The sequence below is a fragment of the Hypanus sabinus genome, chromosome 14, assembly GCF_030144855.1.
Source record: "Hypanus sabinus isolate sHypSab1 chromosome 14, sHypSab1.hap1, whole genome shotgun sequence".
Taxonomy (NCBI): Eukaryota; Metazoa; Chordata; class Chondrichthyes; order Myliobatiformes; family Dasyatidae; genus Hypanus; species Hypanus sabinus.
The window spans coordinates 102,260,329-102,277,708 of NC_082719.1; the positions used below are offsets into that span (position 1 = coordinate 102,260,329).

The following is a 17,380-nucleotide window of genomic DNA, read 5'->3' on the forward strand; positions in this document are numbered from 1 at the left end:
AATTGGACGTTCCACTATTCTGAGTCTGTGCCCTCTGGTCCTAGACTCGCCCACTAAAGGAAACATCCTTTCCATATCCATTCTATCTTGGCCTTTCGATATTCAAATGATTTCAAAGAGATCACCCTTCATTCCTCAAAACTCCGGCAAGTACAGGTCCAGAGCCCTCAAACGCTCCTCATACATTAACCCTTTCATTCCTGGGATTATTCTCATGAATTTGACTTGGGTTGTTTCCTCTTGAGCAGCAGAGGCTGAGAGGGGATACAATAGAGGTTTATCAGATTATGAGAGGCATAGATAAAACAGACAAACAGTATCTTTTTCCCAGAGTTGAAATGTCTAATACCAAATCTCAAGCATTTAAGATGAGAGGGAATAGGTTCAAAAGAGATGTACAGGGCAGGCTTAATCAAACGGAGAGTGATGAATGCTTGGAATGCACTGCCAGTGGTTGTGGTTGACACAGACAGGATAGGGGTGTTCAAGAGGCGCATGAATATGCATGAAATGAAAGTGGATAGTGTGAAGGCACCAAGACCTGGTTCTGTGCCTTTCTGTTCTACGTATTGAAGATTTTTAAAGATTGTTTTTATTTTAAAGATCACAATTATTGGAAAAAAAACATCAAAATATACAATGAAATGTGTTAATTTGTGTTGAGGATGTGTTGGGGTCAGCCTGCAGGTGTCAACACACTTCTGGAACCAACATAGCACGCCCACAACTTACGTCTTTGGAACGTGGGAGGAAGTGGGTGCCCCCGGACAAAACCCATGAAGTCAAGTGGAAAGCAAAGAAACGCCTTCAGAGTCAGAATCAGGTTCAATACTACTGGCACATATCATGAAATCTGTTGACTTTGCGGCTGCAGTACATTGCGATACAGAATAATAGAAAAACACTATAATAGCTGAATTAAATAAGAGATGCAAAAACAAGTAAAAAAGTAGTGAGCTAGTGTTCATGGGTTCAATGTCCATTCATAAAATGGATGGAAGAGGGGAAGAAGCTGTTCCTGAATCATTTGCCTTCATGCTTCTGTACCTCCTTCCTGATGGTAGCAATGAGAAGAGGGCTAGTGTCCATGGCAGAGCTGACTAAGTTTACAGCTCTCTACAGTTTACTTCAGTCCTGTGCTCTCTACAGTACACCTGTTGAAGTCGGTGAATGTTTTTGGTGACATATCAAATCTCCTCAAACTACTAAAGAAATATTGCAGCTGTCGTGCCTTCTTTGTAACTGCATCAATATATTGGGTCTAGGTAAGATCCTCAGAGATATTGACACTCAGGAATTTGAAATTGCTCTTATAGACAGCGACGGGAATCGAACCCTGATCTTACAGCTGCTGCTGGAAAGTAGCATGCTTCCTGCTACACCCTTATGTTGTGTATGTGCGTTGTAATTATAAAAAGGAAATTGCTATTTTAACAATCAATGTCTTATATAAAGTAGAACCATTTGTCAGGTTATTGAGTTCAAAATGCTCATTAGTAGAACTACTTCTGGTAGTTGAGTGTAGTAAAATCAAAATTTAAGAAATAAGAAAGGAATATGACAACAAATTGAGAGGTATATAAAATTAAGATGTCAATAATGGGCTAAGTAAGGACATAGCTCAACTAGTGGGACTTGAATAATAGAGTGGAAATTTTTCTGCAATCCTGAAGTCTTTGTGAATTTATAACCTTTGTAAAATGTAAGGTGACAAAATGGAACCTGTGAGATTCCAGAGTGCTTTACTGGTTTGCTGGTATGGATAGAGGAATATTGGAAGTTGTGTGTGTTTTATGATAGGGGTTGCGTGCTTTATGATGGGGGGGGGGTGTTTACGGCAAGAGTATTTTGACAACAGAGAAAAACAGGACATAGCCATCATGAGGAAGAAGCCTCTAAAAACAAATGGCAGGAACTGGAGACATTTGCAGATAACAGAAGCATGTCTGTATGGAATGAAAGAACTTGATTACTCTTTTCTGTAATAGAGTATTGAGTCTTTGTTTGAGCTATAAAATTGAAGGTATTTTCTGGATGATAACACGTGGAGGTAGCCTACTCTTGCGAGTGAATAAAATGCACCTATAATTTGATCCAATCTGAATTTATTGTAGTTTGTTACTGAGTGTTAGAAGCAGCTGAACGATACACAACAGATGCCAGTTCATGCTTAAAAATTTGAAAACTCAAGATTGTTTAATGTCATTTCCAGCACACAAATGTAAAAGAGAACAAAATAATTGTTCCTCCAAATCTGATGCAGCACAAAAATACACAATAAGACACAATAATAATAAAATAAACTATAATATATGTAAGTAGACTGTGAATATAAATGCATAAGATAGCATATAGATTGATTGTATATCAATGAAGTGACACTAGGCACAGAAATGTCTCTAGATAAGGTGACTGACAGGAAATGATAAAGTATTGGTGGTTGGGGGTGTGGCTGGGTGGGTTAGTGGGTGGAGATGTTGATCAGTCTTACTGCTTGCTGAAAGTTACTGTTTTTGAGTCTAGTGGTCCTGGTGTGGATGCTATGTAGCCTTCTTCCTGATGGGAGCGGGACAAACAGTCCATGAGCAGGGTGGGTGGGATCCTTTGTGACGTTACTGGCTCTTCTCCAGCACTTTCTGTACATATGTCCTTGATGGCAGCTAGGCCAGTGCTGGTAATGTGTTGGGCAGTTTTTACTACCCGTTATAGAGCTTTCCTGGTTGTTACATTGAAGTTTCGGTACCATGCGGTGATGCAACTTGCTAGGATGCTCTCCACTGCACATCTGTAGAATGATGGGACTACAGATGTACATATGCAGTCCAGCTCTCTTAAACCTCCTCAGAAAGTAGATGCATTGGTGAACCTCTCTGAATGTGTACAGTTGTTCTAGGACCATGAGAGGTTGTGTGAGATGTGCACTCCCAGGTGTTTGATGCTGCTCACATTTTCTACTGCTATGCTGCCAATGTAAAGAGGAGTGTGAGTGGTGCGATTCTCCTGAGGTCAATAACCATCTCCTTTGTCTTGTTGGCATTGAGGAAGAGGTTACTTACCTAGCACCAGGCCTTGAGCTGTTCTTCCTCCTCACTGTAGGCCATCTCATCATTGCTGGTGACGAGCCCCACCGCTGTCGTGTCATTGGTGAACTTGACAATGTGATTACTCGAATGTTTAGCTGTGCAGTCACATGTGAGCAGAATGTACAATAACGGGCTGAGAATAAAGAAGTGAAATATATCTTAAATGGAGAAGAAAGCAAAAAGAAATTATACTCCTGACAAGGTTGAGTGAGCTCGGGTTTGGTTCTTTGGAGAGAAGTAATGCTCATTTGCTCTTTGGAGAGCCAATGAGAAGCAACTTCAATGCCTCAGTAATTATCCTCCAGTAGCACTTAGATCCATGGTGATGAAATGTTTTGAGAGGGTGGTGATGAAACATTTCAACACCTGCCTGATAAGTGACTCCAGTTTGCCTACAGGTCTGCAGCAGGTGCCATGTCATTGGCTCTTTACTCAACCATGGAATATATGAACTACAGCTCAGCATTTCATACCATCATCCCCTCAAATTAATAAGCTTCAAGGCCTTGGCCTCAATACCTACTTGTGCAATTAGATCCTTGATTTCCTCACTTGCAGACCTCAGTCAGTTCAGATTGGCAACAATATCCCCCTCCATAACCTCCATCAGCACGTGTACCACAAGGATGTGTGCTTAGTCCCATGCTCTACTTGCTTTACACTTATGACTGTGTGGCTAAATACAGCTCCAATGCCATATTCAAGTTTGCTGATGACACCACTGTCATTGGTTGAATCAAAGGTGGTGAAGAATCAGCATTTAGGATTAAGATTGAAAATCTGCCTGAGTGGTACCGCAACAACCTCATACTGAATGTCAGCAAGACCAACGAGCTGATCATTCACTTTAGGAGAAGGAAAGCAAAGATCCATGAGCCAGTTCTCATCAGAGGATCAGCAACTTTAAATTCCTCGGAGGACCTGTCCTGGGCCCAGCAATTATGAAGAGAGCATGACAGTGTCTCTATTTCCTTAGGGGTTGGTGGAGATATAGAATGACATCTGAAACTTCAACAAACTTCTATACTTATGTAGTGTAGAGTATATTGACTGCATCACAGCTTAGTATAGAAACACCAATGCGCCTGAGCGAAGGATCCTACAAAGAATGACCCAGTCCGTTCCGAGTAAAGCCCTTCCAACGGTTGAGCACATCTACATGAAATGCGGCTACGGGAAAGCTGCATCCATCAGGAACTCCCACCACCCAGGACATGCTCTCTTCTCATTGCTGCTATCAGGATGAGCCTCAGGACTTATGCCACCAGGTTAGGAACATATACTACCCCTCAACCATCAGGCTCTTGAACCAAAGGGGATAACTTCACTCAACTTCACTTGCCCAGTCTTTGAAATGGTCCCACAACCAAAGGACTCACTTTCAGGGACTCTTCATCTCATGTTCTCAATATTTATTGCTTATTTATTCACTATGATTATTATCATTATGTCTTTGTTATCTTCTGCACTCACACTGATTGCCCAAGTTGGGCGGTCTTTCCATCACTCTGTTGTTATTATTCTATAGATTTTCTGAATATGTCTACAAGAAAATGAATCTCAGGTTTGTATGTGGTGGCATATAAGTACTTTGAAAATAAATTTTCTTTGAACTTAATAGATGTGTACAAGATGATAAAAGGCCTGGATGAAGAAGATAGCAAGGGACTTCTTCCCAGGGTGGAAATGGCTAATACAAGAGGGCATTATTTTTGGCTCATTGGAGGAAAGCATAGGAGAGGATGTCAGAGGTAGATTTTTTTCAAACTCGAAGAGTGAGTAGACTGCCTTTACATTCAGATTTACTCATTGTATGTACATTGACATATACAGTGAAATGCATTATTTATGTTAACAACCAACACAACCTAAGGATGTGCTGGGGCAACCCACAAATGTCGCAACACATTCCAGCACCAATATAGCATGTGCATAACGTTCAGCAGAACAACAAGAGCCTTCCTTCCTCCCACCTACCAGGAGAGGTGGTCAAGAGAAAAACGCTACAGACATTGAGGAAACTCTTAAGGGGGACGCTTTATGGCACCAGCTGTAAAATCGGGGTTCAATTTCCACCACTGTCCAAAAGGTATCTGTACATTCTCCCTGAGATGCATGGATTTCCTCTGGGTGCTCCAGTTTCCTCCCGTGCTCATAAGATGTACCAGTTAGGGTTAGTAAGTCTTGGGCATGCCATGTTGATGCCAGAATCACAGTGAGCTACCCCCAGCACATCTTCGGACTATGTTGGTTGTAGGTGCAAATGACACATTTCACTGTGTGTTTCAATGTACGTGTGACAAATGAAGCTAATCTTTAATTTTAAATAGGCACATGGATGAAAGAAAAATGGAAGGCCACTTGGGAGGGAAGAATTAGATTGATCTTAGAATAAGGTAAAAGGTCAGTACAACACTGTCGGGCCAAAGGGTTTGTATTGTTCTATGTTCTATATTAAACAAATGATTAAGTATGCTTCAAAGATCACATTGATCAAGAGCAGCAGATATATCAGGAAATTTGTTCACAGTACCTTCTCATTACCATTAGTGGAACCGAATAACCTGATATAATGATGCTGGTGGAGAGATAAATATTGTCCAGATAACGGTATTATCACCATCCTTCTTCTTCAAAATACTATCTCACAGTCTTCTAGACCATATATGTCAAACTCAAGGCCCGCGGGCCAAATCCAGCCCGCGGTGGAATTATCTTTGGCCCGCCAGAAAATATCTAATTCCTATTAAAGCTGGCCCCAGTAATCGAAGCGCCTATGGCGTATAATATGGCTAATGCTGAGTTTATTCAGGTACCAGGTTTTCAGGGTTTTTAGAGTTTATTCGGTTTCCCTGGTTTATTTCCTGAATATCATTAATGAATAAATTTTTTTTCTATTAGAGCTGGCCCGCCAGTATAGTGCATGCACCACTAATACTACAAATCCCACAATGCACTGCCACTGCATTGCTCGCACTTGCCTTACTCTCTCATCAGCATCCTTATGGCGCTAGTCACGTGTGGTCAACTTTCAGCTATCCCTCACCCCAAAAATGGCTGAACGAAAGGTGGACTTTGAAAACAGGGGTTTTCAAGGCAGGTGGGAGGCAGAGTATATGTTTCCAGATATAAAGGGCAAACCTGTTTGTCTTGTGTGCGGAGATGGTGTGGCTGTAATTAAAGAATATAATGTAAGACGACACTATGAAATGAAACACCACGACAAATGCAAGCATCTGGACAAGAAACAGAAGCCTGTGATGTGCGGTCAAAAGAGTGGATTGGTGGGCAGGATCCGGGAGAAGATGCGGGAGGAAAACGGCGCAGGTGAGCTGACAGCTTATCACTGCATCATACACCAGGAATCGTTGTGTGGCAAAGCCTTGAAAATGGAACATATAATGAGCACCATAACACAAGCAGTTAACTTCATAAGAGCCAAAGGTTTAAATCACCGCGAGTTCAAGTCGTTTCTGGAGGAGTTGGGTTCAGAATATAATGATTTGCCCTATCACACAGAGGTGCGATGGTTAAGCCAAGGAAAAGTGCTGAAAAGATGTTTCGAGTTGCATGAGGAGATCTGTCAGTTCATGGAAAGCAAAGGGAAAGACACAACAGAGCTCTGGGATAAAAAGTTGCTTTGTGAAATGGCGTTTCTGTGTTACATCACGAGCCATCTCAATGCGCTCAACCTGCAGCTTCAGGGGCGGGGTCGTGTGATCACAGACATGTACGTTGCAGTGAGGGCTTTTAAAACCAAGCTGCGCCTGTGGGAGACGCAGATGCAGCAAGAAAACTTGACCCATTTTCCGTGTTGCCAAACTATGAAAGAGCAGGTTTCTACCGCAGTGTTCCCACGTGCAAAGTTTGCTGAAAAACTTAGCATACTTGGTGCTGACTTCACACGGCGATTTGCCGACTTTGAAGCCCAAAAAAGCAGGTTTGAACTGCTCAGTAATCCATTTGCAGCTGACGTGGAAAGCGCACCAACCAACATACAAATGGAGCTGATTGAACTCCGATGTAGTGACACACTCAAGGCAAAGTATGACTCGGTTGGCGCTGCACAGTTTCTACGTTTCATTCCCGACACAATGCCCCAGCTACATACCCAAGCTGCTCAAATGCTCTCTACGTTTGACAACACATATCTGTGTGAACAACTGTTCTCTTTGATGAAGATAAACAAAACATCACACAGGAGTCGTCTTTCTGATGAACACCTTTACTCAATTCTGAGGATTTCCTCAGCTCAGAGCCTGACTCCAAACATTGATGAACTTGCATCCAAGATGAGATGCCAAGTATCTGGCTTAGACTAGTGTGAATCACAGAGTGTTGGCCTGTGGAAAAATGTTTTCATTAGAAATTACTCCGGAAAAGCTGCAGATAAAGCCATAAGAAATAAATGCAACTGATTTTTTATTAATTTAATGTTCAATGTTGTTTTTGTAGGCATTAACCGAAGCTTTGTTAGTTCCAGGTTAATATGTGTAATAAATTCATTTCAATAAGTTTTGCAATAAACGCTGAACCAGTCTGGCCCTCGACTTATACCGATTTTTTAATTTTGGCCCACTGTGTATTTGAGTTTGACACCCCTGTTCTAGACTTTGCTGAATGAGCAAATGGAACCTTGGTTTAATTTTTCCAAAAGGCATGAAATTCAACAGTCTGGCTCTCACTCATACTTAGCATAACATCTGTAAGTGCCTAGATGTAATTCTCTTATGGGATATTAGTTTCACTGACAAGGCCATTGAAGGACAGTGATAACTATCTTTCTTGAATCACTGCAAAGTCAAAGTCAAAGGCAGAGTAAAATGTACAGTATTAACAAAGTCTGTATATACTCAGTGGCCACTTAATTAGGTACCTCCTATATTTAATAAAGTGGCCACTGACTGTATATTCATGGTCTTCTGCTGATGTAACCCACCCACTTCAAGGTCCAATTTGTTTTGCATTCAAAATCAAAACAAATGAAATTGTTCAATTATCATTCAACCATACATGGATACAGCCGAACGTAACAGCATTCCTCTGGGGCCAAGGTGCAAAACAATCACAGCACATTCAAAATAGCAAGCAAAGAAAACATAGACACACAAAGAAACACATACATAGTCCAAGACCCTGATCGACGTGTCCTGCAATTTGATGGTACAGCTCCTGGCAATCCAGCCTGTGATTCCAATGATTGAGCACCAGAACACAATGACAGGAGAGCCCAACCTCCAAAGAAGGTCAGACGCCACGCTACACCACCTCTGGTAACTTCTCACCTGGACTGTCGCAGCAGGGAAGCCCCTGGCTTGAGACCTAGCCCTCACTACAACCGAGGCTGTGTAGCCTGTCTCACCACCAAACAAGGGAAACAGGTCTGTGGCATCTTATACCATCAATGCCCAGGAAACACCTTACATTTTCAACGTCAGAGATGCTCTTCTGCAAACTATCATTGTAACAAATTACTGCTGCTTCCTGTCAGCTTGAACCAGTCTAGGCATGCTCCTCTGACCTCTTTCATTAACAAGGCATTTTCACCCACAGAACTGGCAGTCGATTTTTTTTTTTGTTTTTCACACTATTCTCCATCCACTCTGGAGACTGTTGTGCATGAAAGTCCCAGGAGATCAGCAGTTTCTGAGATACTTAAACCTCCCTGTCTAGCACCAACAATCATTCCAGTCAAAGTCACTCAGATCACATTTCTTCCCCATTCTGATGTTTAGTCTGAATAACAACTGAAACTCTTGACCACGTCTGCTTGCTTTCATGCATTGAGTTGCTGCTACACGATTGGCTGATTAGATATTTGCATTACAAGCAGGTGTACAGGCATACATGCTTAATGCTTTAGCTTAGCTGAATTATTGCAGTGTCAGCACCATTATGCAGATAAACATATTATATTCAATAAAAGTTCATCTCTTATTTCTCCAAATTCCAACATGATACAAGTAGACTGAAATTATATTTGTGTTCAGCTTCAAGAGATCCATCATTAAGCAAAAAAAATCTGAGGAAGCAACACTTCCGAGAAAATTTGCTGTCCTGTGATATTATTAAAATAGATGATCAAAACATTAACATTTTCCTGTTCATAGCAGCTTGGAAGAGATTGTGTGTGATTGAGTGGGTGGGTGGGAGGGAGGAATGGGGCTCGTTTTGCTGTTGTTGTTTTGAGACTTGGCATGTTTATTTTGCTGTGTTCTGTGTTGTTCTGCTAAGCACAGTGGGGATGCTATGTTGCTGCTGGACCATGCGGGCTGCCCTGAGCACATCCTTGTGTGTGTTGGTTGTTAACACAAATGACACATTTTCACTGTACGTTTCAATACACAAGTGATAAATCTGAATCTGGTAGTGTAGCAGATCCAGTGTTCAGGATTCAATTCCAACGCTGTAAGGAGTGTGTCTGTTCTTCCCATTGATGCATGGGTTTCCTCCCTCAGTCCAAAGACATACAGGTTAAAGTTGCTCGCATGCTATGTTAGAGCTGGAATCACAGTAACTTGCAGGCTGCTCCCAGCACATATTCATACCGTTTTGGTCATTGATACAAATGACACATTTCACTCTCAGGAACTCAACAACTCATGTTCTCAGTAGTAATTTAATATTACTTTCTTTTTGTATTTGCAGTTTCCTGTCTTTTGTGCATTAGTTGTCCATCTTTCTGTTGAGTTTCTTTGTATTTACTGTGAATTCCCACAGAAAAATGAATCTCAGGGTGGTAAATGGTGACATCCACATACTTCAATAATAAATTTTCTTTAAACTTTGATGAACTTGTGGCAAATAAAGCTTATCTTTACTTTTTCATCAAACAAGATGCTGGAGGCGCTCAGCGGGTCAGGCAGCATCTTATGGAAGAGTAAAAAGTTACTTTGGATCGAGACTCTTTAAATGCAACCTCAATCCTACATTTTACAATATAAAGTCATGGAGCACACCTCAGAGACTGGACCTTCAGTTCAACTCAACCAAGCTGATCATGGTCCTGTGTCTTGTGGTCTTAGGGTCAATCAACCCGCCAAATCACTCAGACACACACCAAGTACCTAAACAACCAACTAACCGATCAGCTCAATCACCAACCAACCTAGTCACCCAATCACCAAGCAATTAACTAGCAAACCAACCCACTCACCGGTAACCAACTAACCAACCAACTCACTCATTCACCCACCATCTCTGATGGCGGGAACAGGGCGTGACCTTGCCTTAGCCATCATGAATAGAGATAGACCATTCAGTAGAACCGCCACCACCGGCATTGTTTTCGTTTAACTTTCCGCCCCAGGACGGCCTGGTTGGGAGATACAGAGAACAATGAGAAGAGGGTTCTCGCCTATTGTATTTAAAACAGCCGACACGAAGCCTCGGAGCGGGTCGGCGTGACGCCATCCCGCCGCCTCGGAGAGGACAGGGTGGCAAGGCGGGACATCACTACATGAGTGACAGCTCATCCATCCAATTTGCGCTGAGATCCGCGCGTCAGATTGGAAACGGGCGTGATTCCACGAGAACGGAGCCAATCAGAATGTACGCCCCCTTCGATAAGGGGGCGGGGCTATGGACCTTCCGACGATGGAGTGAAAGAACAAAAGAATTAATTCAGGGGCGCTGGCGCTTTTGTAGAGAAAAAATATTTTTTTAAAAAAGAAGAGGTTTATTATTTAATGAGAAAAATATTTAATGATAATCTTGTGCTGTTAGTGTTATACAATGCCGAGTAGTACAGTGTTTACAGAGGTGGAGCGGGACGACGGCGACTCCAGGCCGCTCCACATCGCCATGGAACAACTCTCCGTGTTCGGCCTCCCGGACTCGCCACCTCCTTCCGCTCAACACCGCCGGGGCCCGGACTCCGACTCCCCGCCTTCACCGCCCCCGCCGTCGTCGGCCGGGGCCGGCGGCGTTTCGGTGTCTGGGCCCGGGGTCGGGCCGCTCCACCCGCCGCAAGGAGCGGCCCCTTGCCCCGGCGGCCTCCCTCTCGTTTCCTCCGTCCTGGCTCTATTCGACGCCGAGCAGGTCCAGCCGCCGCAACAGCAGCCGCCGCCCAGGAAGAAGAGCGTCAACATGACCGAGTGTGTGCCCGTGCCCAGCTCCGAGCACGTCGCCGAGATCGTCGGTAGGCAGGGTGAGTGACTACAGGCGAGGAAAGTAAAGTGGGGTCCCCTACACCGCCCCGTCTCCTTCCCGCCGGTCCCCCCTTTCCTGCCCCCCCAACCGGTCTCCCCTTCCCAGTCCCCCCAACCGGTCTCCCCTTCCCAGTCCCCCCAACCGGTCTCCCCTTCCCAGTCCCCCCAACCGGTCTCCCCTTCCCAGTCCCCCCAACCGGTCTCCCCTTCCCAGTCCCCCCAACCGGTCTCCCCTTCCCAGTCCCCCCAACCGGTCTCCCCTTCCCAGTCCCCCCAACCGGTCTCCCCTTCCCAGTCCCCCCAACCGGTCTCCCCTTCCCAGTCCCCCCAACCGGTCTCCCCTTCCCAGTCCCCCCAACCGGTCTCCCCTTCCCAGTCCCCCCAACCGGTCTCCCCTTCCCAGTCCCCCCAACCGGTCTCCCCTTCCCAGTCCCCCCAACCGGTCTCCCCTTCCCAGTCCCCCCAACCGGTCTCCCCTTCCCAGTCCCCCCAACCGGTCTCCCCTTCCCAGTCCCCCCAACCGGTCTCCCCTTCCCAGTCCCCCCAACCGGTCTCCCCTTCCCAGTCCCCCCTTTCCTGCCCCCCCAACCGGTCCCCCCTTCCCTGCCCCCCCAACCGGTCCCCCCTTCCCTGCCCCCCCAACCGGTCTCCCCTTCCCAGTCCCCCCAACCGGTCTCCCCTTCCCAGTCCCCCCAACCGGTCTCCCCTTCCCAGTCCCCCCTTTCCTGCCCCCCCCACACCGGTCTCCCCTTCCCAGTCCCCCCAACCGGTCTCCCCTTCCCAGTCCCCCCTTTCCTGCCCCCCCCCCCACACCGGTCTCCCCTTCCCAGTCCCCCCAACCGGTCTCCCCTTCCCAGTCCCCCCTTTCCTGCCCCCCCCACACCGGTCTCCCCTTCCCAGTCCCCCCTTTCCTGCCCCCCCCCACCGGTTTCCCCTTCCCAGTCCCCCCTTTCCTGCCCCCCCACCCCGGTCTCCCCTTCCCAGTCCCCCCCTTTCCTGCCCCCCCCCCAACCGGTCTCCCCTTCCTGGTCTCCTCCCCCCCCCCCCTTCGCGGTCTCCCCTTCCCAGTCCCCCCCCATACCGGTCTCCCCTTCCTGGTCCCCCCCTTCGAACCCCCCCCCACACAGGTCTCCCCTTCCCAGTCCCCCCAACCGGTCTCCCCTTCCCGGCCCCCCCCCCCCCGCACCCCCCCCAACTGGTCTCCCCTTCCCAGTCTCCCCCCCCCCCCCCCAACCCCGCGGTCTCCCCTTCCCAGTCCCCCCAACCGGTCTCCCCTTCCCGGTCCCCCCCCCTCGCAACCCCCCATGCCAGTCCCCCCCTTCTCACCCCCCCTACGCCGGTCCCCCCTTCTCACGCCCCCACACCGATTTCCCCCCCTTCATGCCCCATCCACCCTCTCCCCCTACCCTCCCTCCCAACATCTTCTCCTTCCAGTAATATTTTTTCTTCAGAATCATGGTATTCATCCAGTGTACGTGGAAACATAGAGTGAAATGCATCGTTTGTGTTAAGAGCTCACACACCCAACAAGGATGTACTAGGGCAGTTCACAAGTGTGGCAGTTCAGCAGAACAACACAGGAAACAACAAATGCAAAACAAGCCCCTTTCCCACCCTTTCATCCTCCTGTCACCTCATACAGACAGGCCTCCAGCATCAGGGAACCATATTAATGACTCATGCTATTATAAACCAGTTTATCAATAAACAATTTAAAGTCTCAGCTTGAGAGATGCAGATTCTGAATTCTCCAGAGGTAGTAGCGCAAAGTAAGGAGAACAACTTCACAAGGCAAAACTGGATGATTTCTGCTGTACATGTGAGGCATAGTGTTATCTTCCCCTGTACTAAAAAGACTCCATGGGAATGAAAACCAATCAGTTGATTAATCCAGTATCAGCTTAATTTGTCTTGTATTTATCCAACTGATGTTGCAGACTTAAACATAGAACTGCAAACATTATGGCACCGTACATGCTTTTCAGCCTGTGAAGAATTAATCTACTCTAAGATCAATTTAACCATTTTCTCTTGCATAATCTTCCATTTTTCTATCATCCATCTGCCTTTCTTAGATTCTCTTAAATGTCCATAATGTATCTGCCCCTACCACCACACAGTGGTCCATGCATTCACCACTCTCAGTGTAAACAACTTGCCACCCTCTGTACTTCCTCTAATCCCGTTGTATTGGCCATTTCTGCCCTGGGAAACAGTCTCTGGCCGTCTACTTGATCTATCATTTCTGTACATCAAGTCACCTCATCTTCTTTCCCTCTAAAGAAAAATGACCTAGTTTGATCAACCTAACCTTATAATACTTTACTCATTACTACTATATATTTGATAATGATAACCATTAAAAAGTACTTGATTAGTTGAGTTCTTTGGCACATTCTGCAGCTTTGTATATTGCAAGTCATTTCATGCTTTAATGGTTAAATGGTTCTGCTTATTATCCAAGGACGTATACAGAATACAACCTGACATACTTGTCTTCAGGCATCCACAAAAAGCACACCCCAAAAGAATGAAAGACAGATAAACATAGGAACCCCATAGCCCTCTCACCCCTCTGCCACGCGAGCAACAGCAAACATAATCTATAGTTTTATTTTAAGCACACTTCAGAATTATTGTTATTTGTTAATCATAAGCTGTCAACTTTAAAATAATAAAAAATAGTTCTGCAAGACACTTTTCAGTTAAGAAACAACATTTGATTTAGACGGACCAAATTGGTTGAAGATTCATTCCCCAGCACCAGCATGCTGAATAAGCAGATTATAATATAATTCCTTGTAGATCTGTGATTCTCCACTGTGCTTCAGGAAGAGAAAATTGAAATTTTTTACCAATGGTTAGTATAGATTTTGAAAATTGCATCAGAGTCATTACTCTTCGGATTGAAGGTTCTTGGTCCCTTATTTTACACAATAGAATGAATGGAATTTACCAAAGTGAAGTTGCAGGATTTCTGAAATAAAATGGCACTTGCTTCCTTGAACACTTGACGTAAGCTTGGAAGTTTGGTTGACTGGTTCTTGGTGTACAAGATTGTATGATCTGAAAATTCAACTGTTAGTAAGCCCTATCATCACATTTTAACTCAAATATCTTTTCAGCCTATTAGCTTTGGAATGTATTTTGTGTTTGGCAACAGCTCAATTCAATTTCTGAGATACTGCCAAATTAAAAGGAGAACATCTTAGAGCTTTGGTTTGAAATTTGCATTTAAATTGTACAGAAGTGAATAAATTAGTTTCTAACTTGGTTAACAAGAGTCCTGTAAGAAAGTGATTCTATCAGTTTATCTTTGCTAATTTCTGTCTGGGTGGGAAGGCAGAATTGATGTAGTGCTGATTAGAGAGAAAATGATCTGTGGTATTTTCCCCCTTTTGCTGATAAGCAGATTAAGTGAAACAACTTTAAACTTGCATAAGCCCATTGCCCCTACTGAGACATAGGCTGCCAAAAGTAGCTCGCCACGGTCCTCTGTCCTGGGCCAGCCTTTTACAACGTCTTCAGGTGTAGCTCATCTTAATGTAACCGTCTCTCCCAGGGATGAGGTCATCGGCGTTTCTGTAGCTCTACTTTTTTTTAAATGGGATAGGTTTGCTGGCCCCAAGCCAACTCTCCTTTCACAGCTGGGCCTGGGACCATCGATGGCAGTTAACTTAAACTTTGCCTGAGCATAATTTAGTAAATCATGAGTTTATATTCAGTGTCTAAGAAATGAAAAAAACATTGCTTGTTCAACTTTCTTACTGACAAAATAAGAGAATGCTGGAAAAGATGGTATTGCTTTTTTGAAAGAATTATTGATCTGTTACCTTAAATATTTTTGAGTCAGTTTTTGGGTCATCTTCAGTTTAATTTGGATATTAATGGATGTAAGAGATGCTTTTGTGGCTACACAGTTGAAGGATGAATGACACTTTCAGTTATGTAATACATTTCAGAATCAAACATCCCTAAATAATTTAACATCAAAACAGTAATATACAAAATGAGGGTCAGTTACGTAGAAATAGCACTGCTTTTTGCTTTGTGATGTTCTTTGGGGTGTAAGTGTACTGTACTATCCCAAATGACTTTGCTGACTCTTAAAAAGAACTAATAAGTCGTGGCTGGGGATGTTTATGTTCCCCTGACAAGAGTAGAAGGTGCTTTTGAGTTTAAATGTGTTGGTGCTTATTCTCACTGCACTGGATGTTTGACCCATATTTGATCTCCTTTCGACGCAGTGCAATAATGTGATGGTGTTAGAAGTTTCCAGGATTGTTTGACTATGAAATAGAGTTTTCAGTATCACGTAGGAAGAGCTTTTGCTGCATTCTATCCTGCAAAAACTGCATCAAACTACAGATAGTAGAAAAAGAGCCATATTTAATTTTGTTTTACCATTGTACTTTTATGGCAGCTTTATATGAAACTGTGGGTCGACTACAGTATTTGGACATTTTCTGTGTAGTTCTTCATTTGTTAACCACTGCCCTTCTGCTATTAGTGGACACAGCCCAGATTATCGCAGGTAAATACTTCCCCACCGTTGAGCACATATACATGGAGCGCTTTCACAGGAAAGCAGCATTGATCATCAAGGTCCCCAGCCATCCAGGCCATGCCCACTCCTCATTACTGGCATCAGGAATGAGGTACAGGAGCCTTGTGTCACTTGACCCCATACACCTGCCTTTTTGCTGTAACCTTTGATGCCCTGACCGATCGGGGAAACTATCAACTTCTGCCTTAAATTAACTCACAGACTTGACTTCCACTGTACTGTGTCTGTGGCAGAGCATTCCACAGATTCACTACTCCCTGGATAAAAAATTCTTCCTTACCTCTGTTCTAAAAGGTTGCTTCTTTTGGTCCTGTGCAGTGTATTGTCCAGGTGATCCATGAGATTCTCCCCCTGCACCCACCCCCCCCCCCCCCCGCATTCTTCTAAGTTCTGGTGAGTATAGGCCCAAAGCTGCCCAACACTCCTCTCTGCTCCTTTGATGATTGAACCTTCTCCCAATTTAGATAATAGTCCACACTATTGTTCCTTTCATCAAAAGGCATTATTGTACATTTCCCAACACTGTATTCCATCGGCCACTTTTATTGCCCATTCTTCCAATTTGTCTAAGTCCAGCTGCAATCGCATTGCTTCCTCAGCACTACCTACCCCTCCACCTATCTTTGTATCATCTGCAAACTTTGCCATAAAGCCATCAATTCCATTATCCAAATCATCAGCAAACGATATGCAAGGTAGCGGTCCCAATACTGACCCATGACGATCACCACTAGTCACAGGCAGCCAACCTTAACCACCCTCTGCCTCTTGCCTGTCAGCCATTCCTCTGTCCATGTCAGTACCTTTCCTGTAACGCCATACGATTTTATTCAGCAGCCTCTTGTGAGGCACCTTATTAAATGCATTCTGAAAATCTAAGTAAATGACATCCACTGCCTCTCCTTTGTCTATCCTCTTAAGAACTCATAACAGATTTGTCAGGCAAGATTTACCTTCACAGAAACTGTGCTGACATTGACTTATCATTTGTCTCCAAGTACCCCAAAACCTCATCCTTAATAATAGACTCCAACACCTTCCTAACCACTAAGGACTGGCCTATAATTTCCTTTATTTTGCCTTCCTCCCTTCTTAAAGAGTGGAGTAACCTTTGCAATCTTCCAGTCCTCTAGGACCATGCCAGAATCAAGTGATTCTTGAAAGATCATGACCAATGCATCTGCTATCTTTTCAGCAACCTCTCCCAGGACTCTGGCATGTAGTCCATTAGGTCCAGGTGACTTATCCACCTTAAGACCTTTGTTTGCCTGGCACGTTTTCCTTTGTAATAACAATAGCGCTCACTCCTCCCTGACACTTATGGGCCAATGGCACACTGCTAGTGTCTTCCATAGTGAAAGCTGATGTAAAGTACTTATTCAGTTCATCTGCTATTTCTTTGTCCCCCATTACGACCTCACCAACATAATTTTCCAATAGTCCAATGTTAGTTCTCATCTCCCTTTTACTCTTTATATAGAAACATTTAGTATCCTGCTTTATATTTGAGATGAGAATGAAACAATTCAGCCATAGTTGGTGCTTGAAGTGCTTTTTAGAAGGTGAAGCTTTGTGTTGTA

At 44.4% G+C, this 17,380-nt stretch overlaps 1 protein-coding gene across 1 annotated transcript in view; it reads left to right on the plus strand.

Moving 5' to 3' along the window:
• Positions 1-10,661: 10,661 nt before the first annotated feature.
• Positions 10,662-17,380, plus strand: part of LOC132405024 (RNA-binding E3 ubiquitin-protein ligase MEX3C) — a 41,481-nt gene continuing 34,762 nt past the window's right edge. The window contains exon 1 of the mRNA XM_059989721.1: positions 10,662-11,232. Within this exon, the coding sequence (XP_059845704.1) occupies positions 10,818-11,232 (415 nt within the window). The 5' untranslated portion in view covers positions 10,662-10,817. The remainder of the gene's footprint in view (positions 11,233-17,380) is intronic.